The following is a 25,523-nucleotide window of genomic DNA, read 5'->3' as shown; positions in this document are numbered from 1 at the left end:
CAAGACAAAGCAGCGCGCTTTCCAGACGAAAGGTGTGAACGACAGAGGCGAAAAGCCAGTCCGCAAAACATCCTGCGGACAGTTCCCTTCACGGAGCGCTTCTAAACTTTTGCACAAACCCCCGAGAAGCGACAGAAATGCAACGGCTGGAGAGGTGCGGCGGACACACAGACGGCGACGGCCACTCTGGCGCGGATCACGTATCGACAACGTGGCAGGAAAGCTTCTTTGTCCTCTCCAGCCACCCGCTTAAGTTCCTCTGCATCGACAAGTGCTAACTGGGGTTACACCACCGTTGGACTTCGAGACACCGCGACACGACACACGAATGCGCCGAACTCTGAACTGGCATGTCTGCGTCGAGATTCCGTAGGCGGGCGACACTGAGAATGCGTTCTTGGGGAATAGCTGAGAATCCGTGGTCAGAAACACAAGTGTGAGTGTGCGAGTTCACAGCCTGCGTACTAAATGAACGTGAAGCGCCCAGCGAGTTGCTGTCCCGTGGCCGTCCCGGTGCTAACGCATTTTGAACGGCACACCCTTCACGGAAACTCGCCTTCTTCGGTTGGCATTTTTCCATACAGTCAAAAAATCAACTTGGGATGTCTTGTGGTGGAGTACACGTGGCGGAGAAAATTCACCTCCGGTGGGCATCTCGGGGAACCGGGAGAAAGTCGGAGGCACCTACTCTATCCACTGGATGGCGGCCGTTGTACAGTATTGCTTTCCATGTTGTGTACGACGCCTTTTCTGTCTACGTGCGGTTCAGTTGTGTCGCCTGTAATGCAGCCACGTGCTCAATGTATTGGCTCAAGGGTGCTGTGTAACTCCGGATCTGTCTAGTGTTCACCAGGGCGTAGGGCAACCGAACGACGTTTAAAAGCATTGCGGCTTCGGCAACCCGGTGTCGCATCCCCGGGGTGCTTCTGTCGTTTGAATGGGCCAAGAAGGGGTGATACGGAGGGGCGAAAAGGGGACTGGAGCCTGCATTTATTTCGTACGGACAGGCCAGCGTTTCGGGGGGCTGACGGAAGGTTCGAGGAAACGAACTGAGATGAGAAATGTGGAAAGGAACGATTTTTCCGATTCGGTGAACCCTGTTTTGTTTCGGGGGGACCAGGACAGTCCTGTCGATTTTGATCCAGGCTGCTGCGAAGGGCTGTTGCAAAGGTACTTCCCGTTCCTTCTCTCTGTAGGAATTCGCGAATCCGCGTCTGCGTGCGTATCCCGAGGTCGAACGCGTCCTAGTTGAGCGGTGCTTCCCGCCTCGAGTAGTGACACAGGCCGTTGCCTCAGAACTTGTTTTTTCGTCTGTGCGCCGAGCATCGACGACGGTTACGGAGGCCGTGTTCGATGCGCAGTTGGGGGCTCCAACATTCTTCACAGGATTCTGCGGTGCCTTCAACCCAGAAGCTGTTTCACGCTAGGGTTGTTTGTTTCCTCTCGTGTCCACATGGAGAAGTACTTGTCCGCGTCTGCTCGAAGGAGCAAGCTGGACAAAAGGAAAGAGGGTCAGCCCGGAGGTTTAGGAACGCCAGGCATGACGCGTTGTTGCTCCGTCAGAAGTGATACATCCCCCAGATCCACGAAAAAGCCTGGGGCGTGTGTCGAGCCCGAGCCGCCTTGCGAGAAGACAAGCCTTGCTAGCAGTGTGAGGCGACGCATCAGGCTTGTCACTGCCTTCTACCTGCACTGCCACGAGTACAAATGGGGGCGGCGGCGGTCGCGCACGATCGGACTGTCTTCGGCGTTTTACATGTTGCCTGCCCTGGCGTTGTTCCCCGTCTGCAGGTGGGAAGCTTGTCTGTGGGCAGTGACCGCTGTCTTTTCGTTCAGTGCAGATTACATCTTTGCAGGCATGCGCGATAACGCGTGGATCTGTGGCGTCCACATGGCAGACCGATATGTCGCGACTGCGATGCTGGGCGTGCAGTGCTTGTACAACCTCCCACTATGGTTTACTAAGGACATCCACCTCGGCGCACTGGGGCTGTCCCTGATCGTCGTCAGCTGCGCGTTCAAGGTCCTAGGATCGCGCACAAAAGTCTATCGCCGGCATGCCGTGTACCACTCGCTCTGGCATGTGTTCGGCAGCGTGGGACGTGTCCTCGTTGCCGTGCTGGAGTATCCGGAACTGTCAGCCATGTGGTAATATAGATGTTTGTTTTGCCGCTCCTGTTGTGGATGTCAGATTTCGCTTCACAGGAAACGCGGTATTGTTTTGTCAGTTGCGTCTCTAGTTCTGCCGCAAGCATCGCCATTTGCTTGATGTAAGTGATTTGGACTGCGGGGATGAACCCGCATTTCCATGCAGAGCGGCACCCTCAAGACCCCTGGGATGTCAGGAACATGCTGTTTCCAGAACGACTGTGGAACGTTCAAAACTACTTTGAGAGTAGCGAACGCACGAAAAAGAAACAAAGCCTTCAGAAAAGGCGCTTGTGAACTCACACATTGCTGCTGAAACAGGCAAACAGCGCGTTATGGAAAATGATCAACAGGCTTCATCCGAAGCGACAAGCACAATTGGTGACCATGCGACACATTTACAGGGAAGCTACAGAAGAGCGATCAGCTGAGTTCTCCACAGAAATCAGGCGCTTATGCTGGCACAGTTGCTGGTGCAACCGTAGTTACTGAACTCCCGCGTGGATGGCCGGTTTAGTTTTGTATCTGCTTACTAGTCACTGTCGTCCTCGGGTATATGTCAAGAGCCGAGTGTGCACAGGGGACTGACTGCGCAGCCTGTGTCCATGCAAGCGTGATTCACTCTTTATTTTCATGCCGTCTAGCAAGTTCGGCTTATCCGCTTCGGTTGAGACATATCGGCTATCAGTGTCTGCTCATTCGCGTGCGTGTAACGTGAAACCTCTACCACCTCGAGCTCTACACAATCTGGCTCAACCTGGCGATTTTTCAGCGCGATGAGCATTCATTCAGGTGAAAAATCGGTTGTTCCCTCAAAAAAAAAGGGCAAAGGCTCGCATTCCTGTTTCGTCATGATCGGGGGTGCTGCGGTTCGAAGTACCGAACGCGAGTCCATCGAATGTGTTTGCATGACACATACACGTGCACATTTCCTGTGTTTTAGTAGGCCGTCCGTGGCTCTTTGTGACGCGAACAGCTTCGTGGTCTTCGATATCCTTTGTGAACGACTGAAGCCATTTCGACATCATTCTGCTCAGACGCCTCTATAGGGCATGTCGGTTCCCTTGTTGCTTCGTCGCTCTAAACGCATTCAAAAGACTCGCTTGCCCATCGCGAAGCGTGCAGAGAAATCGTGTCCAGTAGTGTTGAACAGTCAGACACTTGTAACATTTACTGAGTCAAAATGGTGTCTTCTGGCCGCATGGATTTTGACACTTTCAGTTCAGCCTGCAACCGAAGAAAAACGAATGCCTTCGAAGCTTTTCTTTTCGCTCTGCAGCAACTCCACAGCATAAGGAAACCACGGAGGCATGCCACCACGGGAATGTACCAAAGGGAGTATCACGGGTACTTGCTCAAATTGTATAGAAAGGTGCGGTTCAGTTGAAACGCTGGCTACCGCTCACTATCCTTGATGAACTGAAGACGCAGGTCACGAAAAGCGGACTCTCGACCTTGGATCCGGCAGCAAACAAAGAAACCTCCCACGCTTTAAGCGGCCCTTTCCCCTCAGATGTATGTGATGGATGTTAAATGTCTATCGCGTTCAACTGGATGAGCCTTTTTGAGAGGCGGCTTTTCGTTTGATGGGGCCCCCGTACTGAAGATGCTTGGAAGTTCGAGAGCGCCCTCTGTCGTGTGACGCGTGTGCGGAAGCAAGTTTGTGCTCGCCGCGCGAGAAAACATTCCACTCGTCCGTGCACTTTGCCACTTCCTTTATAGATTTATCCATTAGAATTTCCTCTTGCGCGCTGTCCTGCATTCTTGTTCACGTAAAGCCGTTTTCTCGGCCGTCTCGCACACGTCCGAGAATCGGACATCGACGCCTTTTCGCGACAGCGTACATTCTCTGTCACGTCGAGAGTCTCGACTCTTCTCAAGAAGACACGGCGTCCACCCTTTCGTCCCTTCTCCTCTTCCCCCTAGAGCACCGAAGCGCTCGTCCTCTTCATCGTGTATGTGCAAGCTCAAACCTCTTCGTTTTCCTCTGAAGCAAGAACCAGTCTGCTGTCGCTGCGCCCACCTCACGAGCCTCGCGCGCGCAGGTCAGGTTTGCGAGTTCCAGCTCGATGTTCGGCTTTTCTGGGCATCGTCCCAGTTTGTTTCTTCCTTTCATTTCCAGGAACGGAGCAGTCAAACAACGCGTCCGCGGATTGTTAGCGCTTCGTGCGCCGACGCCGGTCTCCGCCCCGAGTGAAAACTGCGTTCTTGCCCGTTTGCTTTCCCTCCATTGTTGTTTTTCCGTCTGCCGACAAACGCGCGGCCGACCAGAAGCGGCAATCTTTGTCTTCGTTCTCAGGCTTTGACCCCTTCGTTCTTCGCTTGTCGACGGCGCATCCAGCTCTCGAGTTTCCGCTGTTTCCCGCGTATGCGAAGCGTCCTTGCGCGGCTTACTGTTTCGGTTTTCCTTCTCGAGGCGCTCTTTGGACTTGGGTGCGGAACGTCTGTCGATCCCCCGACAGGAACTCGACTTGCCGTGCCTCTCCGTCTTCCGTCATCTTGAAGAGAACGACGATTCTGAGGTCGGGGCGCCGCGTCCAGAACGAGTTTTTGTCGTCTGCGTCGTTTCTTCTGGGGGCAACGGGGGCTCGAACAGACAAGTCACGCACACACAGAGAGGCGCGCCATCGTGTGAGGTTTCCACCTGTCAGACAGGTGACTGGCTCGGATGTTCTTGATGCTGTCACACGAACACAGAAATGCTCAAGAAACGCAGTCGGCGGCGGTCGCAAAACTCGGCAACTGAAGGAAGCGGCATGAACTGAGGAAACGTTTCGAAGGGAGTGCGCTTCGAGAAGGACTTGCTTCATAGACACGCTCCAGATACTCTACTCCGGAGTGAAGGAGGATCACAGAGCGGCTGTTCGATAGTGCGAAGTTCAGCCTTTTCTTCCGTTCGGTCCTTCTTGCGGTGACAGCAGCTGACAGACGCGGCTGGGCACTGCCGGGGAACCACGACATTTTGACGGGATGGACAGTCAAGCTTCCGGCCCCGAGCCGTCGAGTTCCGCGTTTCTGTTCTGTTCTAATCGACAAAAGAGTTGACACGACAAGAATAGCGCGCTGCGCGCCAGTTGAGTGCACACCCCGGAGTCCACCGAACGACGCATTTTGCCGAGAGGCGAGTTGCAACCAGAGAGATTGTCTCTCGGCTGTCTCGCTTCCTCTCGCGGTTCCGACTGCGGTTGCTGGGCTCCAGTCCGTCGGCGTCCCCATGGTGAACGGAAGGAACGCGTTGTTTCGAGGGAACGCGCGAATCGCGTCGCCAGTACACCAAGATCGTGAAGAGACTCGATTGCGGATTCGCCGTTCAGACAGCAGAGGCGCGTTGAGAGCGCGCCTGGAGCACAGCCTCTGCGAAGCAACGCTCATGCCCCCCAAATATCGGATGTTTGCCTCGTCTGTTGCAGGCTTTTCAAAACGTTTCGTACCACCGCAAGTCTGAGAGCTCCCAGAGAAAAAACCCAGCAAACGTCGACTGGTTTCCTGACTCCTGATTCCGACGTTTGATCCTTTGTTTTCGCTTTGGTTTTCTTGTGCCACCCATGTTCCTTCCAAATGTCAGATGCAAACGCTTTTTCCCGCCACAGGCTCAGACAGAAATGCATGCGAGTAGCAGACAACGATAGAACGTTTTTCGGATAAGGACTTGGCTTCCGTTTCGCCTCCAGGCAAAGCCTAGAGGGGTCTGCTCAATTTCCGACGTCTCGTCTTCGTCAGGGATCGGCGAGAGGAAGTTTGGCGGAAGTTTTTTTCGTTTGACGTTGTCACTTTTTGGTTCCGCGTACTGCTGAAAGGTTTCTGTGGGGACTTAGAAGCGCGTTTGCGCTCGAGTACCTCGAAGATGCGAAAGGACCTACGAAAAGCGAAGCCACTTAGGGGAAGTGGAAGTCGACGATAAAGAACTTCGCGCCATTGAGGGGATCCACGATTCCCTCCTCCCGCCAGACGAACGATTTTTCGGAAACCTGACGAGGCTCGTGGACTTCTTCCCTTTTTGGGCGAGACTGTCTTCTCTGTTGCAGGTCGAGGTCGAGAAGAGGCTAGATGCGTGTCTCATATTCTCGTCAGCGCGCAGCGGATTTGACGTTGTTCGTGAGGATTGTCCTCGAGAGTCGCCGACGCGAAGACTCAAGGACTGAACGAGGCGTTGCCTCGCTGTACGGTTGAAAGAGTCTTCGTCGAGCGCAAAGACACCCTTTTCATTGGACTGAAGAAACCGTGCAGCGAACCTCTCCACAGCGGCGGTCCCCGAAGGAGCCGAAGCTGGTTGTCGAGCGATACGCATCTCCATTCCAGCCTGTCGCTTCTTTTCTGTCTGGCACCACGCTGCAACATGCAGGAGCGGATACATCCGAGATTCCCCGCTTTCTCTCTCCTGCCGAGAAAGCACACAAAGAACCCAAAGACGTCGAACGACGCCAAGGAGGCAACGAAGACAGAGAAGGAGAAGCAAAAGAGACAGGGCCTGCGTGAGAGGACTGTGAAGGGAGATCATCAGAGATGATGGGGGAGGCAGGGAAGGGCGGCGCAGCCACGAGAGGAGAACCTCGGCATTTCCTTCTTCTCTGTGCATCTGCGACAGATGGAGTTCTCTGTCGGAACTTCGCTTCCACGCATGTACCTCGCCGCCGCACAGAGGCTTCGCTCGCCGCCCGCCTCGACTTTCCGTCGGCCTCGGGACTCGAGTCCGGCGAGACGTACGCAGGAGACACTGCAAGAAAAACGTCGAGCGCGAACTCAAGTGACTGTCCAAGCGAGAGGTCAAGCGGACCTTCGAGAGAGACGTCAAGTGAGAGATCAGGTCACCATCCGTGGAAGGATCTGTCTCTTGTTGCCATGGGGAAGACGCCGATGTCTCAGAAGTCGATTTGCGCGGTCTCTGGGCCGCCTTCGCCCCTCGCGCATCTTGAGCGCCCGTGGCTTTCTGCGCCTTGGTGCGGACTTCACAGTGGCGAACTTGGGGGTCGCATGCAGTCTCTCGTGACTTTGGAGATTTCAGAAAACGGTCTCGCCGTCGTGGACTTCTCCGTCGTTTCTCCGGCCTCTTCCCCGGGGACGCAGGAAGTCCGACGATCTGTCTTAGCCAGAGTGAAGCCTCTGGAACTGCGTCAAGTCGTCTCAGCTCGCGTGCGAACAGCGAACAAGCCTTTCGATGAACAGGCATTTTCCTGTGTTTCGAAGAATGATGACGACTCCCGACTCGGCCCAGAGTGTCGCCGTCGGTCGCCGTCGCTTCCAGGAGACGCGGGGAAAGATCGCGCGCTTCTCTGGCCTGCTGTCTGGACGGCTCCGAAAGGACTCTCGCGCGCCAACGAGTCTCACAAACAGAGTGCGGCTTCCGCTGCATGTGGAGCACAGGCAGCGTTCTCGAGTTTACGGTCGGGGCCTCCTCCCGCGTCTCCGCTGTCTGTGGCGTCTGGAACTCAACGCCACAACTCAACTGCCTTCGCTCTTCTTTCGCGTCCCCATCCAGCAGCTTCTCCGCATGCGTCGCCCCCTGCTTTGACAGCATGTGGACGCAAGCCTGACAAGGCTTCCGAGGAGCAACCGCGGGAGGTGTGTCGAGCGTCTGAGGCCGACCCAGTTCACCCTGTGCCTCCCGGCGTCCACCCGGACGTCTCTGGAGAACTCCGCGCTGGCGAAATACTCCAGAAAATCCGGAATCATGGAGATCAAAATGGCGCGTGTGCGCCGGTGCGCTCCAGAGGGGGTGTGGCAGGGTCCTCGACTGTTTCCAGGGAACGGGAGCAAGGCGAAGAGGAAACTCAGACGCTCTGCATCACGACAGAGAACGCGTTGTCAGCGCCGGAAGGAAGACGCCTCCCAGACTCGAGCGGCGAGAAGGAGAGTCACCCTTACGTCGCCACAGAGCAGCCTTTCCTCGCAGGACTCCGTGACCGGAAAGCGTGTGGTGGGGAGCCTCTGATAACTCAAACGAGTGAGCTAGAGAGGCCGACGAGACGCCAGACAGCTGTCAGCTCAGACAGACGTCCCCCGAGAGAGAGAGAGAAAGATATGCTGATGGCCGCAACACAGGAAAGGCTGTTTGCCGGGTCGAGGCACTGCGAATCGGAAGACATTGCGGTGGTGGTGCTGCGTCTGAAAGCAGGTGTGAAGCTCCTCGGGAGGCGCGCTGCGCATGAAGAGAAAAGGCGAAACGCGGAGGGAGAAGCTGGAGAATCCTCAACACCTACGGAGGACCAGTCGGCGTCCAGAGAGACAGGAGACAAGACACAAACGGCGCCAGAAGCAGCCGCGTCCGGGCAGACGTCAACTGGGGGGAAACTCCAGGAGTCTTTCGGAGACACTCGCCTGGTCGGAAGCCACGTGAACAGACAGACGACGGAGGAGGCCCGGGGCGTCTCAGTGGGAGGAGTGGAGGAGACGCGTAAGGCGAGAGAGGAGACACGGAAAGCGAGAGATGCAGAAGATGAATCTGTTTTGATCCTTGTTCTTGGGCCTCGCCTCCAGGACCTGCCGATGTGGGTACGACGGCGCTCACAGGAAACATCCGACAACGAGGAGACAGGCGACGCGATAGGAGATCAGGGACCTGTCTCGGGCGTCTGTTTTCCACCACCTGGTAGGGCCTCAAGGTTCGCCGAAGCCGCTCTCGGCGAACAGGTCGAGGACAAGGAAGAAGAATGGCGGAAGAACACAGCAGCAGAGAACGAAGAGAACAGGAGAGGAACCAAGGAGAGGAAGAGAGAGAAAATGAACAGACAGAGAAAGGAAGAAAAAAACGGTTCGCCTGTTAAAGGATCGCCTTTGCAAAGTAGCGACAGAGACACGCGGGCGCTGCATGGAGTCGAAGACAGACGGGAAACAGAAACGAGATTAAGTCGAGAACAATTTGACAAGTCTGTGTGCAAAGCTTGGAATGCGCTGTGGCGGATTCTGCAAGACTGGGTGAAGGAAGATAAGACAGTTGCGTCCATACCGCCTGCATGTGTCAGCCCGATGCGACAGACCAGAAAGCTAAGTTCCGAACAAGAAAGAGTTGTCCTCTTTAGGTCCAGGTCCACTGACTTTCAGGACTCAGAATGTTTTAGCAAGGCCAGCGGCGGCCTCGCCCTCGTCGAGGAGCACTGCTTCGTCCAGAAAGTGTCTCCTTTCTTTGTGGGGCGCGGCGGGCCTCGCCGGAGCCACCCCGAGGAGACAGGGGAGTCCTGCGGGGTGTCAGAGGCCTGGGAGGTGCGAGACGATGGAGAGGTCGAGGCCCTCTGCATGCAAACGCGAGAAAAAAGCGTTGAAACGCTCTCTGGGGAGCCGAGGAGAGGAAACCTTTTTCTTACAACTGATCGCGAAGGGTGGGCATCTAAGGAGGTGTCGGGGGAAATACAGAAAAAAGCTTGGACTGATGACGAAGACGTTTTCGCCTCTTATCTCCTGTCTCTCTTGCGCTCGGCTGCGTCCGTCTCCAAGCAGCTTCGTTTTGCTCAGTCACTGCAGGGGGTCGTCCACTTGTGGAGACTGCAGAGCCTCTCAGAAGGCGACTGGGGGGAAGCGACAGGGGCGACGGGCGACCCCACAAAAGGAGACAGTCTCTGTTTGGAGACAGCGGCCAGAGAGGGCGAGGGTCCTGTGCGAGACGCTGCTTGCGACCTGAAGGAGAAAGGTGCAGGCGAAAGTCTCGACAATGTGAAGGAAGAGAAAAGACGACGGTTGCAGCGAGAAGGCTGGATGGAAGCAGTGGGAGGCGAAGCCGGTGGCTGTAGGGACGAGGAAGACGTAGAACGAATTCGAGAGGCAGCATGTCTGTCAAATGAAATCCGGGCGACCTGCGGAGACACCGGATTCGCGGCAGAGTTCGACGCAGTACAAACGGGTGGGGACGCGAAGGACGAGGAAAGAGAAACAAACGCAGACTCCAGGAAAGACGCACAAACGCGACGGGGTCCCTTGACCGTAGGACACAGAGAAGGAGAAAAGGGAGAAGGAGAAGAAGGAGAGAAGAAAGAGGGAGGAGAAGGAAAGATGGAGAGAGGAGAAGAAAAGATGGAGGGAGGAGAATGCGGTGTGGAGGAGGTCATCGAGCAGAAAATGGAACTCGTTTCCGAGGCGCCGAAGGGAGATCGACCAAGTGCTGTGTGCAGACGTTTCTCAGTGAGGACTGAAGAGCAAAGGAGTGTAGGCCAGAAGAGACAGTCCTGTTCGCCTGATCTTCTGAGCGCTGATGCTGAGCGCCGTCTCAAGCGAAACGACGACATCGATGACTCGATCCTCGATTTCTTCCTTCGCTTCATCACACGGCATGTACGTGACGTTCCTGCCTTGCATGTAGCTGTGTTCATTCTCTTCGTCTCTGTCTCTTTCACTTCCGTTCTCTCTGTGTGCCCCCGTTCTCCATCTCTCTTGCTTTCTTTCTTTCACATTATCGCTTCGCCTTTCTCTCGCGCATTCACTGCCGCTCTCTCCGTCTCTCTCTCCTCTCTCTTTGTCTTGGATCGGATGTTGCTGTCTTGAAATTCCACTCCGCAACCTCCTTGTCGCCCGCGGGAGACGTCGCTTTGGGCGTCGCCCCTCCTTCTATGTTCCTCTCCCGTTGCCGCTTCCCTCGTGGATTTGAGAAACATAAGACGACGCAAATTGAGAAGTTTCAGTTTCATTGTTAGATTCGTTAGCATGCACACTACTAAGGAGGAGACGGAATTCGAAAATTCGTGAATATTCAAAAATGAGTCGCCACTGGTAAGAAGAGAAGTCACGAGGACAACATTGAGGTTGTCCTTGGATTCTGCGTCGCTAACAGCTACAGTCAACTCTCCTTCTGTCTCCCCACTCTCTGTCAGACTGACGCAGTGCACTCTTCAGCGTTTGCAGCCTTTTCCCCTCCCTTCTCTGTCTCTCCGGACTTCTTCACACGAGCCTGTTCTTCTCTCCAGTGGTGCCCTTTCCACTCGCCGATGCGTCTCAAGAACGGCCCTTTGGAATTGTTTTTTTTGTGCGTTTCTCACGCCTCCCAACAGGTGATGACGGCGCAGCAGCGGTCGGAGTTTTACATTTTCAACTCGTTTTTTCTGCCCTCTTTGTCCAAGTTTGGGAGCGACTACCAAGGCGCCCACAAGCACCACACACGGTGGCTGAAGAACGAAGCGGTGCCTCTGCCGCTCAAGCGCGTCGTCTTCATGCCTGTGAACCATGACAACATGCACTGGTCTCTGGGGGTGATTCTCAATCCGTTCTCCCCCATTCATCCTCTCACGCGGAAGGGAGGAGCCACACCCTTCCTCGGAAAGCCTCTGTCTCCTCGCCTTCTGTCTCCTCGCCCTCTGTCTCCGTTTGGGAGTCGAGAGACAGGGCGACCCGGCGTCGGGTGCGGAGTGAAAGGCCCGTGTGTGGCAGGGAGCTTTTGGGGACGGTCTGGCGGCTTGACGAGCGCAACGGAGGAAGACGCGGAAAGCTCCGGAGCTCGAACGTCCGTTCTTTGCGGAATTCTGAAGCGGCGCCTTCGAGGAGACGACGCGAACAACGGCTTCCTGGAGACGGCGACCTTCCGGAGGCCTCCAACAGGCGACGCCGGCGCGGGAGAGACCGCCACCATCCTCGGTAAAGCTCGAGCGAGAAGCGGGGCGTTCGTGCGGCTTCGTCGGTGTATAGAGAGAGCCGTAGAAACCGGGGATTTTTCGCGAGGCTACCTTCCGTTCTGTCTGGGCGTTCCACGTTGCTCGGTGCATTGGTTCGTCGTCCGCTTCTACAATTTGGTCGAAATCAGTTCCAGGAAATTGCGGTTCCACTATTTGTGCACTCGGTGGGTCGCATTTGTCTTTTTCCGTTGCGCATGTCGCCCAGGAAGTTCCGGCGTCAGATCCTTGAAGAAGCTGCGGAGGACGGGAGCTGCTGGAGAGGGAGGAAACGAAGTCCTTGGGATGACCAAGGAGACGAAGGGAGAACAACAAGCGACAAAGCGAGAAAACGAACAGCACACAAAGTGCAAGGAAGAACATCAGACAAACAGAGAAACAAACGACCTTGCATGCACTCTGCCGCTGCCTGACGGAGCTCCAAAGGCTCTGCTCATTCACCTCGATTCGCTGCGCGTCAGCCGCCGTGCGCGTCTCTTCGGTCGAGACCAAGGCGAGCAAGTCAAAAACTTCCTAAAGAATGTAGGCCTTTTCTGGCGCCTCTTTTCCGAGCATTTGAAGGGCAATGCATGCATGCGCGTACAGAATGGCACTGCATGCCTGCGCGTACAGAATGGCACTGCATGCCTGCGCGTACAGAATGGCAGTGCATGCCTGCGCGTACAGAATGGCAGTGCATGCCTGCGCGTAGAGAATGGCAGTGCATGCCTGCGCGTAGAGAATGGCAGTGCATGCCTGCGCGTACGGAATGGCAGTGCATGCCTGCGCGTAGAGAATGGCACTGCATGCGTGCGTGTACAGAATGGCAGTGCATGCATGCGCTTATAGAGTGGCAGTGCATGCGTGCGTGTACAGAATGGCAGTGCATGCGTGCGAGGTTAACCGGGCAAGCATGGGTGTTTAGCGTGCTCGTACATGCATGCGAATTTTGCGATTCCTGGCATGCGTTGTTTGTTTGTGTTCACCCAGGAATTTGCTGCCAAGTGCGGATTTGCCGCTCCGCGAGACGCGAGCTACTGCACAGGTCCATGTTGCTGGGGACTCGGAGTGCCACAGTTTAAAGCGATTCCACAACAAGAGAACGGATTCGACTGCGGCCTGTTTGTCATTTCTTTTGTGTTGCACCTGGTCCTCCATCCGGAGGCGTTCCAGGCGCTTCTTTGCCGCGCAGAGAGCAAACATCACTTCTCGCCGCTTCCGCGTGGAACGCGTCGCTCGAGTGTATATGCACCTGGGAAGGCGGCCCCAGGCGCCTGCAGCGGCCCGGTGGGTTCGGCTGCGAAGGGAGAGGCGCATGCAGACTCGCGAGAAGCACAGAACGAGTCAGCGGGGAACGCAGAAAGGAAAACCATCAGAGTTATTCCTTTCGCGTCTTCAAGTGAGGACGCGCTGCCGTCGACTCCATGGTTCTCGCAGCGAGACGTCACTTTCAGGTAGAGTCTTGAAGATTCGCGATCGGATGTCATTGTGGGCGATCTCAGGCTTCCTGAGAGAACGCCGCCAGTGGTCTCCTTCGTTGTCTGCTCGTCTGCATCAATACGTCTTTAGAAAACGTTTTGGAGTTTCAAACTCGTATGTTTTTTTCCGTGTATTGTCTGGCGATCTACAGGAGTTTGGATCGCTCTACATACCTTTGTCAGTCTTTGTGTACATCTTCATGTACTGAAGACGCGCAAGTGCGGTAGCGACATACGCAGGGAGCTGGATGTCGATATCGTCGAGACATTGTTTTGACGTCAATCGGGAGAGACAAACTCTGACAGAGACGGTTGCGAGTCCTGTTTTTTCGAGATGCAGTGGCTCACGCGGAGATCTGCAGGCAAGCGACGATTTTTTCGTGTGACTCGCTTTCTCTGGCTCTGCTCTGCAGACGAAAGCAACTGCTCAAGATGCTGGCGTACATGCGCGAACATCCGAACTGGGAAGACAGTCCAGGAGACATTGAACATCTGCGAGCGTTGCTTGTGGCGGAGCCTGCATGCAAATCCGAACTGCGCGCAGAACGATCTTCCTTCTCCCACCCAAGTCGCCGCCGCTGAGGCCGAATCGTCTCCTCGGCTCAAAAAAGGGAAGAAACTCGGCGCTTGCTTGAAAGGACTGTCTCCACTCATTCCACGAGTGAAGGCCTTTATACCTGGTTTATCTAGCGTTTGGAAAAACCGTTTAAAGCATGTCGAATCGACGCTCCAAACCACGACGCGACAACGCGTCTTCAGTGCACGGTCGCATGCGGCTGATGACTCGTTAGACTGCGCAAGTGTCGAGGCTCGTCCGTGAGAATCCACGACGGTTCGGCGTCTCCACACTCAGTTTACTGGTGCAGTAGATGAAAGACTTCTGTCAACAAGATGAAGAAGGGCGTTTGCCGCCTGAGTGAGACGGTTCGCGTTTAGCCGGCGGAAGCGAATGTGAGGGTGGCCGCAAAGCCGTCGTGAAAAGAAAGAAAAAGAAGGACCCAAGGACGAGAGGCGGCGCAGATCTGTAGACAGTTTGTGGCGACTCAAGCGCAGTTGAAGTCGCCGCAACAATGATAGCTGAGGAGGAGGACAGAAAGACACGGGAGCACAGCAGACCGCGCCAGAGAACAGAACAGGCGAACGCAAAATAGGAAGGGTGAAATAGGAGGAATCGAGTACAACAAGAGAAAAAAGAGGCCAACCCGAATGCAGCGAGAAGGACGAGACTGAAGAGCGGTCTGGAGGGCACAGAGAATTGGAAAGGAGAGAGATGCTGGAGTTGAACTGATTCTATCGCCTGCAAGAGGTTTCGTGGTTTTTTTTCTGTACTGCAAGAGGTCTTCACCGTACCGACCTGTTGCACCTTTGAGTCTCATCGCTTTTGCTGGCTCGAACTGCCTTAAGGTGAAATTGTTGTCTCCTACTCTCACTGCCCCGCGACCCTCGACGTTCCAGTCCTATGTCCATCTTCTGTCTTCCGTCTGACAGAGAATGGCCGCTGCCTCCCTCAGCTTAGACAAAGCAGCCCAGCGAGGTGGCGGACGGCAGGCAGGAAGCCAGAATTCGAGAAGATTTATTCAGCATTCGAGCTGCTTGCGTGTAAAGCTGAAGAAAATGCCAGCTTCCCCGATACCAGAGTGTTTCTCTCGTGAGGGAGAGACGCAGTCCTGTTCCTGGCAGTCACAGCCGCGGTTCGCAAGCCGTCTAAAACTCCGCTTAGACAAAGCAGCCCAGCGAGGAACGGCAAACGGACGCCTGAACTAGAGAACCCATCGCCTCTCTTCCAGACCGCTAGACATCATATGTGTCCACGTCCTGCTTACATATAAATATTATATATATATATATATAAATTTACATATATTTATATATTTGGTTTAGAACGGATGTCTTTTTGACTAGGTGAGTGTGATTCAAATTGACGTCCTGGCGAACTGAGAACAGTCAGAGATGCAAAAACGTCCACTCGTTTCCAGGACGGGTGCGCGCGCGAAGAGACGCGTTTTTCTGAAAGGCGAAAAACTCAGCCACACCGGCGAATCCTCGATGCGCGGAACTGCGCGCTGCGAGTTCAGGTGTACGTACACCGGGCGCTTCACTCGACCCACGAGCCGCACGGACTTCATTCCACGGCGCGCGCGAAGTCTGTTTGGGAGAACTCGTTCCACGGAAACCAAGTCAGTCTGAGGCCAAGTGAGCATGCATAACGCGCCCTCTCCTCTGAACAGAACTCGCACCCTTTTCTGCAGGTGAACCGACGCGGAACTACGGCCGTTTCTCCCGCGTTTGCTCCAGTGTCTCTACACCTCGCCCGCCGGTCCTCCCTGTCTGTTCCTCCGCGAGTGCCTGGCGTCGTCTCGAACGCGCGTTCCTCGCCGCTTCTGTGGCGTTTCCACGCGGCCTTTGACAGACACTCCAAGACTGCGCCGTCAAACGCTGATTCGAGCTCGACGCGCTGCCTGAATCGCCACATGCTCTCTCTCTCTCCAGCTCTCATTTCGCGTCGGCGGCGGCTGCGGCGACGGCGGCGCTGAGGCCAGCGGGCGTCTGCTTCTTTCGCAGATTTCCCCAGTGAAGGAGGAACATCTTTCCGAGGGTCTCGCTGCATGCAGCGTTGATCTCTTCGCACTGGAGCTGCGCCTGGCTGCTCATCATCAGCGTGTTCAACTGGGAAGGCGGGTCGATCTTCCGGAACGCAGGACCGTCCAAGTCCGCAGGGAGAAGCGGCTCGCCTCGGAGACGCCTCTGGTCGTTCTCCAGGCGGCGGCGCTCGAGGAGTTGTTTCTGCAGCTGCTGCTGCTTCAGCGACTCACGCTGGTACCGCTGCAGCTTGTCTTGCTCGTCTCCCAGGGCCTCGAGCGACAGGGACAGCATCGACAAGTTCTTCTCCATGTACACGCTCTGGTCGAGCTCCAAGCTGTCGAAGTCCGCTTGGTTTTGCAGAGGATCGTGCACCGCCCAGTCCATCAGGAAGGCCTCAACTAGGAACGGATTCACGACGACGAGGGGCACCTGCGAAAAACAGAAACGAACGGCCTCCCGTGAGCACCCTCTCTCGCTCGCCCGCTGCCCGTCTGCAGGCATCCCCCCGAGCGGCGCCCGGCTTCAGAGGTGTGTGTACGTACACCCCAGACTTGACACGGAAGCCGGCGCCTCAGTTGAGCACGCATGCACCGCGGAAGCTGCCAGACTTCAACTGTGCATACACCTCGAGTCCGGGGAGCCAGTCGCGACCCGCAGTGGCGCGAGGCTGCGAGGCAGACACTGCTGTCAGCTTTGTGGACTCGAGGAAGACTCCCAGGACGAGGTCCTGATCAGACTCGCAGCTGCGCAGCAGTGGTCTCCCCTGGCGGTTGTTATTCGAATAGTCAACGAAGTTCAGACCGTACGCCCCCTCCCTCTCTCCCCCACTGTTCCCGAAGCTCGCTGTTTCTCACCTCGATGAGGATGTCCTTCGCGCGCAGTTTGCTGTACTTGGAGACGTCCTGCTCGAACTCATGGTACTTTTGTACGAACTCGGGATTTACGCGGTAGGCTTTGAACGCCTTCTTCGCCATCGAGTTGAGCATCGGGTCGAAGCCGAGCACAATCGCCTTGTCGATGGCCTCCTGGTAGAGCACCAGCGAGTCGATGATGTCTTTGTTCTTCAGATCTCCGAACGACAGCGTCTGATACCAGCCGACAGTGAAGCAATCCACGTTCACATCATGCATAAGCTCCGCCATCTTGTCTTGATACTTGTCGAATTCCTCGTCGATCCGCTCTTCCAGGTCCTTCTCGCTGATGCCCTTCTCGCGCTGCACTTGCGCCATGATGTCCTGCAGACACACACACACACACAGCGAGACAGAGAGAGCAGCAGTACGTCTTCCGGATTGCAGCTCGCGCCGTAACATGCAGGACCACAGCGGCCTCCTGCTCCACACGGTCAAAGAAGAGACGCGACTCAGGCGCCCCGCTCTCAGCAGCTCCCCCGGAGAGCGGGCGACTGTGACGGCGGCGCCTCTCCGTCACAAGGGAGAGGAAACGCGAACGCGTGGAAGCCAGAAGACGAGGGAAAGGGAAACTTCGACTGCAGTGCATGCATGCTTCTTTCCTCCCCTTGGAAAGACCGGTCCTCGAAAGCCTGTCGCGCGGTTGACGCTGTCGCGAGCCGTCCTCGAGAATCCGAACACTCTGATCCTTCTCTTCCTCTCCCCGCTCCTTCCTCCGATTCCATATCATCCCTCAAGCCTCCCAGCGCCAGTGTGACCGCCCTCTCCCTGTCTCTCTCTCTCTCGAGGCCGGCCTCCCCTCCTCCCTCTCCTGCGAAGTCGCTCCTTCGCTCTCTTGTCCAGGCGCGCGCCGCGGCCTTCTGCGTCTGCAGCGCCGTGTCTCTGGACCGGCTTCTCTCTCTCACCTTTTTCTGGGGGAGAGGGAAGCAGTTGGTGACTTCGAGTCTGTCTCTGCAGTCGATTCCGAGGAGTTGTCCGTTCACGGGTGTCGGATAGTTCTCCTTGCAGTGCTTGAGGACCTTCATGAGGACGAGGCTGTCGACTTCGACAACGCGCAGCGGATACGAAGCCTTCGCGCGGCGGGCGCCTGCGGAGACGCCTGCGAGGACCTGCGCGGCGGTTCGCCGTTGGTGGGGGCTCACACCCTGGGGGGAGACTTCGTCTGGAGAGACTCCTGGCTGCGAGGAGACTGGCGAAGCCGAGAGCGCAGGACCTGCGGCGCCGTAGGGTGAGGCCGGACCGGGAGCCGAGGCGGAGGCGCCCGGAGGCGCCTGGGTCGCCTGCGCAGCGCCGCGCATGCTCGGCGGGATGTACTTTCCCCCGGAGTTCATTTTGCAGAGAAAGAAGGCAGGTAGTTTTGCCTGTGGTTTAGAGAACAGGAGAACGGCTGTGAGGCCGGAAAAGGGGAGAGGCGAAAGCGAGTGTAAACCGTGAGGAGACAGCACAAGGAGGAGGGTGCAGAGAAAGCGCGCGCGAGAGCTGGAGACGGAGGAGGGGAGGGGAAACGCGGGAGAGAGAAGGACTGGAGAGACACCGGAGGCGCGAGACAGAACGGACCGAAAGAGAGAAAACCGACGAGAAAAAGAAAAAGAGAAGCACCCCGCAGAGCACACGCAGCTGCTGGACGAGTAGCAGGCGGCAAGAGACCCGGTTTTGACACGGGAGAGAGCGAGAAGGAGGAGGCGCGAAGCAGCGAGAACAAGGAGAGAGAAGACAGCCAGACGAGAAAGAGAAAGAAGACCTATGTGAGCCAAAACCGACGAAAAACATTTGGGCGCTCCCCGTGTCTCTTCGTCGCTCTCGACCATCACGCAAAGAAGAGTGGGGGTCTTCTCGAGCCTCGGCGCCTTTGCGCCTTTCTCTCTGGACTTCTCTCCACTTTCACCCTCTCTCTTCGCGGCTTATATTCCGTTCCACCCGCCCCGACTGCATGCGGCGGGCGAGCTGGCGGCCGCGCGGGTGCCACAGCACTCGTCGAGACTCGGCACAATCCTTGAACTTCTCTCGGAGAAGAGTCGCAGAGGCGAGAGGAAAAACAGCAAAGCGCCAAATGAACAGACAGAGCTTTGACTGTACACAAAACGCGAGGGATGTATGGATAACCGACCCAGTCGCTGGTCTGGACAGCTCTGCCGTGTCTAGCCGTTGCGCGACCGAGTGTGTAGACTCGTTCTTGTCCAGCGAACGAAGTCAGCGGCGAGCTTTGCATCTTCCTCCTCTTGTTCTCTCTGGTTCATTTTTTATTGTGTAGAAACGCGCTCTTTCCTCCTTCCTCGTTGTTCCGCTCCGGTGGCTCTTTCGAGAGCGACTCTTTCAAACCGCTTCACGACACCCCGTTGAGACTCTGCGCCTCAACGCTGTTCTTTTGAGTCGCTTTTCCGCCTCTTTATTTCTCCCAAACTCTTCCTTGCTTTGTGAAAGCGCGGCGCCCAAGTTGTCTCTCTTTTCGTCCTGTCGGTCAGAAGGCGTCCTCCCGGTCTTGCTTCTTCCGCCCTCAGGTCTGTCGAGTTGAGCTTGAGGGCGTCTGAGCTGGCAGCCACGGCTAAAGGGAGTCTCTTCTCTCGTTCCTTTCCTGTCTCCTCCCTCTCCTCCCTCTGCTCCTCTGCTCTCCGTCGTTGCTCGGCTGTCTGCCCGCCATACATGCGAGTTCGCAGGTTTGCTGGCATTTGCAACTCTGGGAGCTCTGCCGGAGCTTGCATGCGATGCGCGTCTCCGCAAGGCTTCGCTGCTCGCCGAGATGTGCGGACGCATGAGCTGCACTTTGCATCCACGGCGTCTCCGTCGGGTCGCTGGTCTCGCGCCTTTGTCTCGGTCGTCGCCTTCTGAGCAGCGAGACAAGAAAGAGGGAGAGGGAGACGCCCAGGCCGCTGCGAGCGCGGAGCCTCTCCAGCGCGTTAAACAGGAGGAAGCGACTGAAAATGCCTCTTCTCTCTCTCCCTCCGCCACACTCTCTCCTCCGACAAAAACTGAGGAAAAGAAAGGAAAAGTCGACATCAAACTCGAGTCCAAAAGTTCCGCAGGCTGTCGCTCTCCTTCCCCGTCATCTCTCTCTTCTTCGTCCTCTCTCTCTGCTTCTTCTCGCTCCTCTGGGGTACTGTGTTCGGGAGAAGAAACGTCTTCTCTCGACTTCCTCCGGCCGCGCTTCAACGTTTCGCCGACCTGTGCAGTGCCGATCATCGAAGAGGCGAATGGCATCCGTCGCCTGCGAGCAGCTGAATGGGCGCTTCGCGTTCCTGGACAGCCGAAAGGCGAGGGGAAGACTCCCGCGTACAACACGTTCAACGCCCGCGTGGAGGGCCTCACGCAGTCCAGACTGTATCGGTGAGAGAGCAGGTTCTTGCGAATCACCGAGTCAGGCGTCAAAGAACGCAGGGAGCGAACGCCTTTGATTCAGGCGAGGCGGAAAGGGGGAGCGAAGAAGACCAACAAAAAAGAAGAGGGAGAAGAAGAAAAAAAAGAAGAGGGACTGAAGCCGTGTCGGCCCTAGGAGACAGGTGCAGCGCGCATTGTGAACGCAAGATCTGAGAAAATCGCAGGAAGGCCAGGAAACGCGGAAGGGAACGGAACTCGACGACTAGAGAACGGCGAGTGCAGCAGACGCCTCGCTTCTCTCCGCAGGGGGTGTGAAGACATCCGAGGCAGCGCCTGAACGCGTCCTGAGAAGAAGAGCGGAAGAAGACGAAGAGGGGAACGAGACAGAGGAAGAGGAGAGAAAGCCAGCAGAACGAACAGGAGGCACTCACAAAAGAAACAGAAAGAATCGAAGGTAGCCGTGAGGCCATCCGACACCAGAGTAGGGAGAGGAGCGTCTCGGGAGGGTGACGTCACTGGAGCAGCTCTGTCTTTTATGTCTCGCAAAGATGATGCATGCGCCGTCGAAATTCTTTCAGGAGACTTCTGGATACGCACCGGTGCGTGGTGGTTGCGGACGGCTTCTACGAATGGAAGAAACCGAAAGGGCCAGGCGAGTCGAAGCAGCCTTTCTTCATTCGGCACAAAGCCTCTGTAGCAGGTATTTCTCCCAAGCTAATTCACTTATGTCCCCAATAACTAGAAATGTAGACATTCATGTGCTTGGTATATATATATATATATACATATATATATATATATATATATATATATATATAGTCGCATATTTGTCACAGTTGTGTGTCTATATATATATATATATGTCTTCATATATACCGGTTATAAAGATATACGTACATGTATCCCCACACTTGTTGTCTTCGTATGTATGTATATGTTTATGTACGTATTTCGTTACATAGAGAGGCTGTTAATGTATGTCGGTACGTGGACAAACGTTTTACACAGTCACACATATAGATAAAAAAGGATGTAGACATTTACATACGCTTCACAGGGTATACACAAAAGCAACGTAGATATTCGCATAATTGGGTTGTCCGCGAGGAGCGCCCGTGCTCGTCTTTTGAAACGGGAGAGGTAGAGAGACTCTCCAGGAGATCCTTGTACAGAAATGTGTATTCCGCCACGGTTTTCTCTGCAAATGTCTGCACATGCAAGTGAGTCTCTCCCTTCCTCTGCCTCTCCTAAGTGCATGTATCTGCAGGTTCCCCGCATCTATTTGTCTGGGCATTTGTGTATCTATTGATATCTACATATATATGTATATATGCATAAAAATATATATTTCCATACATATATATAAATATATATATAAATATATATATATATATAAATATATATATATATATAAAAATATATATATATATATATATATATATATATAAATATATATATATATATAAATATATATATAAATATATATATATATATAAATATATATATATATATATATATATATAAATATATATATATATTTATATATATATATATATATATTTTTATATATATATATGTGTATATGTACCTCTGCATGCGAAGGTGGGTGTGTCCATCGCCTTCGATGTTTGTTTTTGTTGTGTGGATGTTTCCGCTGCAGAGGCGGCGATTCCGGGGGGTGACGGCGAGGCTGCCCAGCTCGGAAAAAGCGAGAGCAGCAGTCTGCAGGACGAGGCGACGGCGAGGCCTCTCAGTGGCAAGCGCATGAGAGACTCAGATTCGAAACATGAGGAGGGCGCAGAGAAAAAAAGACGAAACCAGGTGTGCAGACACAGGCTCGGCGCTCGTTTAAAGGCCCCAAGTTTTCCTCGGTCCTCGCTCAGACCGACGTTGCACTTGTCTCCGCCGCCTTGCAAACCGAAAAGCAGAAGCGTCGTGAAAGCCGTCTGTCCTGCGTAGTCACCGTCTGTCTTGCCTTCGTTCTCAAACCTATCCCACTCGCAGAAGCAGTGCTAAACATCTACATGCATATATATATATATATATATATAGATGTATGAATATATATATATGTATATATATGTATATGCGTATATGTATATGCGTATATGTATGTATACAGTTATATACGTACACAAAGCATCCTGTATATTTCCGTTCACACGCATCATTCTCGGTTTGGTGTTTAGAGCGTGCAGATGATGCCTTGGTGTGACGGTGTATGTGGTGAAGAACAGGGGTAGTTTTTTTTCGAGACAAAGGTCTTTCCAGCGAGGGAACGCGTCGACGTTCCTCCCTTTCAGTGGCTGAGCGGGGGCCTGCAAGTCCAGAGCAACTGTGTCGTTTTCTGCTTTTTTTCTAGACGCATGCTCCAGAGACGACTGGGTTCGCGTCCGAGGACAATGCGCAGTGGCATAGTGTGTTGAAGGAAGGCGAGGCGCCGCTGCTCTTTGCAGGTCTCTTCGAGGACGACGCGTCTCCAGGGGGGCGGCCGCCTGCAACGCGAGACTGCTCCGCGACGATTCTAACCATGGACAGTGCAAACACACCTATGGCTGACATTCACAGCAGGTGGGCACCCGAATCTCCGGACTGTCCAGAAAAGTTACAACGCGCCTTTGCTTGCGACCAGGGACGCTCCCTCTGACTCGAGCGAGAGGCATCGCACATCGTTGTACCGTCAGCGCCTGCTGCTTGTTGCGCGGAAGCGTTTCTTCTCGTCTCTTCGTACAGGTTTTTCCTGCAGTTCCTTCGGCACTCTCGCTGTTTTTTTTTCTGTTTTTGCATCTGGAGATGCATGGAGATGTTTCGCTTGCTGCTTGGCTGTGTCTCCTCTTTTCACGAGTCTCTGGGGAATGTCCTTGCGCGTCCATCTCTTTCGTCTCGCTTCGTTCGTTTTCTCATCGCCTTTCTCCTCCCCGCCACCTCTCTTCTCTCTCCCGCTCCCTTTTCTTCGTCGCTCGCGGCTTCCTGTTTCTCTGTTTCCGCTTTCGTTCCCTCGCGTTTGACTCTCGCTTCGCCTCCCCACCTCTGAGTTTTTTGCCGCGTCTGCAGGATGCCCGTCCTCCTCTCTCCTGCGGACGCCTCGCGGTGGCTGAACGCCAATGAAAATCCGTTTTCAAAACTCTTTCCGGACCTTCTTGGCCGTTCTAAGCAGCTCTGTAAGTCCGCGTCAGGCCGCGTAGGCCGCGACTCTCACCGAGGTCTCCTCCGCACTTTAAACGGCGGAGGCTTCTCGGTCCCCAGTCCTCCCTCTCGTCGTTCAGCCATCTTAACGCCACCAGCCCAGTCAGTTGTTCGCATCCATAGTTATACGCATAAGTGCATAGTGCAAGTCTCTTTCTGGATGCATGCATGCCTAAGGATGTAGAGATGTACGTGTGTCTGGATTCATGCGTCTTCCTTGGTTTTGATTCTGTATTTCTTGTTGACGGAGTGACCGCCTTTCGAAGGAATGTTTTCTTCCACTCGTTGTTTGAGAGAACCTGTTTTTCGTTCTCTTTACGCGCTGCTCATCTGGCGCCCATGCGGCGAGAAGGGGAGTCTGTTTCCGTCTCGTTCATCGTTTCTGTCTCTGATTCAGTCTTGCTGTTTCACCTTCTGTCCCTCTCTCGTTCAGTCCCCGTGTGTGTCTCTCTGTCTCTGTATTTTCAGTCTCCGTCGCTCTGCCACTGTCTTTCTCGCCTCATGGTATCTCCGTGTCTCCGTATGCCATGTCGCGCCTGTCTCCTTCTTCTGTCTCCATTTCAATCTGTTTTTCTTTCTCCGTCTGCTCCAGTCTCCACTCCTCTCTCTTTTCTCTCTGTGTCTACGTGGTTCTCTCCTCCCTTCTGTTTGTCGCGCACATTCTGTCTCCCTGTGACCGCGTTTCTGTCCTTCTGTCTCGGTCTTTCTCTGTCCAGATCGCACGACTGTGGATCTGTACCCGGTGACGACGCGCGTTGGGAACAGTCGCTACGAAAGCGCAGACTGCGTTCTTCCTCTCCCAAAAAGAGGCACTGCTACAGGGTCTCCCCAAAAGCCGCGAGGAATGCACACTCTTGATTTCTTCCTCGCACCTGCAGAGAAGAAGAAACAGAGTTAACCGCACAGGGAGGAAGAGAAGAAAGACACAGAAATAGGCGTCCGAGCCGACGCAGAGAGAGAGAGACAGAAAGACGCACAAAAGAGAAGGAGACAGGAAGAGAGAAGGAGACAGGAAGAGAGAAGGAGACAGGAAGACACATCACAGTGCAGTTGACACAGGCCTTCATCCTCGCTCTCTAGGTAAAACGTTTAGCCATTTTTTTCCGGTGCTTCGCGTCTCAGCGTCATGGAATTCTCCCTGAAAGTGCCGAGGCTCGGGGAATACAGAGGCGATGGGCGTCGCTTTCGACCCTCCGGTTTCCTCGCGCTGTCGTGCATGCGCGTCATCTCGTCAAGAAACGACAGAGGAAAGGCGGTCTCCGCATGAGAAGAGAGACAGCAAGGCCTTTTAGATCTTTCTCAAGAATTCCAGATATCTGTAGACGCGTGCGTCCTGTATTGTCAAGTGTGTGGATGGACAGGAACGATCAAACAAACGCGACGACGCGCCCAGGCGCTAAGCGAATGAAAAGGAATATCCAGCACTGTTTCTTTTTTCGAGGTCTCAACAGATGCGGTCATCTCTCTCCCTAGAGACAACATTACGATCAAAGAGTGCCATCCTGCGATGCGGTCAAAAACTCTCCTTTGATACCTTCACCCTGTGACCGTCCGTCGCGTAGATTTTCCGCGTTTTTGTCTGGTGTGGCTGCAGCGCTTGGCACACCCCCACAACCTCCGGGTGTCGACAGCTCTTGAGTCTTGCAAAAAGACAAGAAACCGAGAAGACAGCGGCTGGCTGTCTCCTCATTCCCTCGCCTTGTCTCGCTAGATGGCGAGAAAAGGAACTGCACACACGTTTATCGAACAAGGTCAAGAGAGTGGAGAACGACAGTCTTCTCGTAGATCGGACGCAGCATTTTTGTCTTGGGTTCCGGAATTGAACAATTAAAGAATCAACGCTTTTCACACGTCACCGAAACAAAGGTAGCTCATTCATCTGCTCTTCAGAGAGTGATGCGAGTCGTCCTGCAGGAGATCCGGCACCACTAACGACCGTGAGCCGTTGCGTCTGGAGTTCGCAGCTCTGTTGAATTCATCCGCGTCTCTTCCCCAGCTTCCAAACGCAAGCCAAAGAGGTCGTCACCTAAGAATGGTCGACGAAAGAAGGAGAGAGGTCGCGAAAGAAACAAGAATGAGAAAAACCGGTCTGCCTTCTTGAGCGTGTACAGGAAGTGTGAGGTTTCTTGCGAGGAGAGCGAGAGAATATATATATATATATGCATATAGACATGTTCACCTATTTGCGTAGATGAATATTTGTACCTTTGTCGGTTTTTACAGTGGTCTCAGGAACGAAGAACAAAACATGCAGGTATCGCGTTGTGTGCACATGCCGCGGAGCGCTTGTCTCCGGTGAACAGAGACCTTCAAGGTTGAACACGGTTTGCTTCCGCGTT

At 54.6% G+C, this 25,523-nt stretch overlaps 5 protein-coding genes across 5 annotated transcripts; 4 read left to right on the top strand and 1 right to left on the bottom strand.

Annotated features, from left to right (window-relative positions):
- Positions 1 to 23: 23 nt before the first annotated feature.
- On the top strand, positions 24 to 1,007 carry TGME49_251530 (hypothetical protein). Its single transcript, XM_002367353.1, has one exon. It carries the CDS (start codon positions 469 to 471, stop codon positions 841 to 843), a length of 375 nt encoding a protein of 124 aa, XP_002367394.1. The 5' UTR covers positions 24 to 468; the 3' UTR covers positions 844 to 1,007.
- Positions 1,008 to 1,120: 113 nt separating this feature from the next.
- TGME49_251520 (hypothetical protein) lies at positions 1,121 to 2,418 on the top strand. The gene has a single exon (XM_002367352.2). The coding sequence runs from the start codon at positions 1,454 to 1,456 to the stop codon at positions 2,150 to 2,152; it is 699 nt and encodes a 232-aa protein (XP_002367393.1). The 5' UTR covers positions 1,121 to 1,453; the 3' UTR covers positions 2,153 to 2,418.
- Positions 2,419 to 3,859: 1,441 nt separating this feature from the next.
- TGME49_251510 (Ulp1 protease family, C-terminal catalytic domain-containing protein) lies at positions 3,860 to 14,612 on the top strand. Its single transcript, XM_018780949.1, has 5 exons — positions 3,860 to 10,407; positions 11,121 to 11,700; positions 11,944 to 12,257; positions 12,705 to 13,168; positions 13,606 to 14,612. The coding sequence occupies exons 1-5, from the start codon at positions 6,652 to 6,654 to the stop codon at positions 13,772 to 13,774; spliced, it is 5,283 nt and encodes a 1,760-aa protein (XP_018635085.1). The 5' UTR covers positions 3,860 to 6,651; the 3' UTR covers positions 13,775 to 14,612.
- Positions 14,613 to 15,224: 612 nt separating this feature from the next.
- TGME49_251500 (eukaryotic initiation factor-3, subunit 3, putative) lies at positions 15,225 to 18,494 on the bottom strand (the record flags this gene model as incomplete). The annotated part of the gene is made up of 3 exons (XM_002367350.2): positions 15,225 to 16,204; positions 16,630 to 17,010; positions 17,592 to 18,494. 3 exons carry the CDS (start codon positions 18,492 to 18,494, stop codon positions 15,686 to 15,688), a joined length of 1,803 nt encoding a protein of 600 aa, XP_002367391.1. The 3' UTR covers positions 15,225 to 15,685.
- Positions 18,495 to 18,687: 193 nt separating this feature from the next.
- On the top strand, positions 18,688 to 24,786 carry TGME49_251490 (ACR, COG2135 domain-containing protein). Its single transcript, XM_002367349.2, has 6 exons — positions 18,688 to 20,007; positions 20,577 to 20,698; positions 21,659 to 21,819; positions 22,361 to 22,569; positions 23,053 to 23,159; positions 23,901 to 24,786. The coding sequence occupies exons 1-6, from the start codon at positions 19,424 to 19,426 to the stop codon at positions 24,080 to 24,082; spliced, it is 1,365 nt and encodes a 454-aa protein (XP_002367390.1). The 5' UTR covers positions 18,688 to 19,423; the 3' UTR covers positions 24,083 to 24,786.
- The last annotated feature ends 737 nt before the right edge of the window (positions 24,787 to 25,523 follow it).

The sequence above is a fragment of the Toxoplasma gondii genome, chromosome XII (assembly GCF_000006565.2).
Source record: "Toxoplasma gondii ME49 chromosome XII, whole genome shotgun sequence".
NCBI classification, from domain to species: domain Eukaryota; phylum Apicomplexa; class Conoidasida; order Eucoccidiorida; family Sarcocystidae; genus Toxoplasma; species Toxoplasma gondii.
This window is presented reverse-complemented; position numbering and strand designations above follow the sequence as displayed.

Excerpts from the sequence above, each read along its gene's own strand:
- TGME49_251530 (XM_002367353.1), top strand. The coding sequence starts at position 469 with ATGAACGTGAAGCGCCCAGCGAGTTGCTGTCCCGTGGCCGTCCCGGTG.
- TGME49_251520 (XM_002367352.2), top strand. The coding sequence starts at position 1,454 with ATGGAGAAGTACTTGTCCGCGTCTGCTCGAAGGAGCAAGCTGGACAAA.
- TGME49_251510 (XM_018780949.1), top strand. The coding sequence starts at position 6,652 with ATGATGGGGGAGGCAGGGAAGGGCGGCGCAGCCACGAGAGGAGAACCT. Across the intron at positions 10,408-11,120 it reads TTCGCTTCATCACACGGCAT|GTGATGACGGCGCAGCAGCG; the intron begins GTACGTGACGTT and ends GCCTCCCAACAG. Across the intron at positions 11,701-11,943 it reads AGAGACCGCCACCATCCTCG|GAAGTTCCGGCGTCAGATCC; the intron begins GTAAAGCTCGAG and ends CATGTCGCCCAG.
- TGME49_251490 (XM_002367349.2), top strand. The coding sequence starts at position 19,424 with ATGTGCGGACGCATGAGCTGCACTTTGCATCCACGGCGTCTCCGTCGG. Across the intron at positions 21,820-22,360 it reads AGAAAAAAAGACGAAACCAG|ACGCATGCTCCAGAGACGAC; the intron begins GTGTGCAGACAC and ends CTTTTTTTCTAG. Across the intron at positions 22,570-23,052 it reads ATGGCTGACATTCACAGCAG|GATGCCCGTCCTCCTCTCTC; the intron begins GTGGGCACCCGA and ends CCGCGTCTGCAG.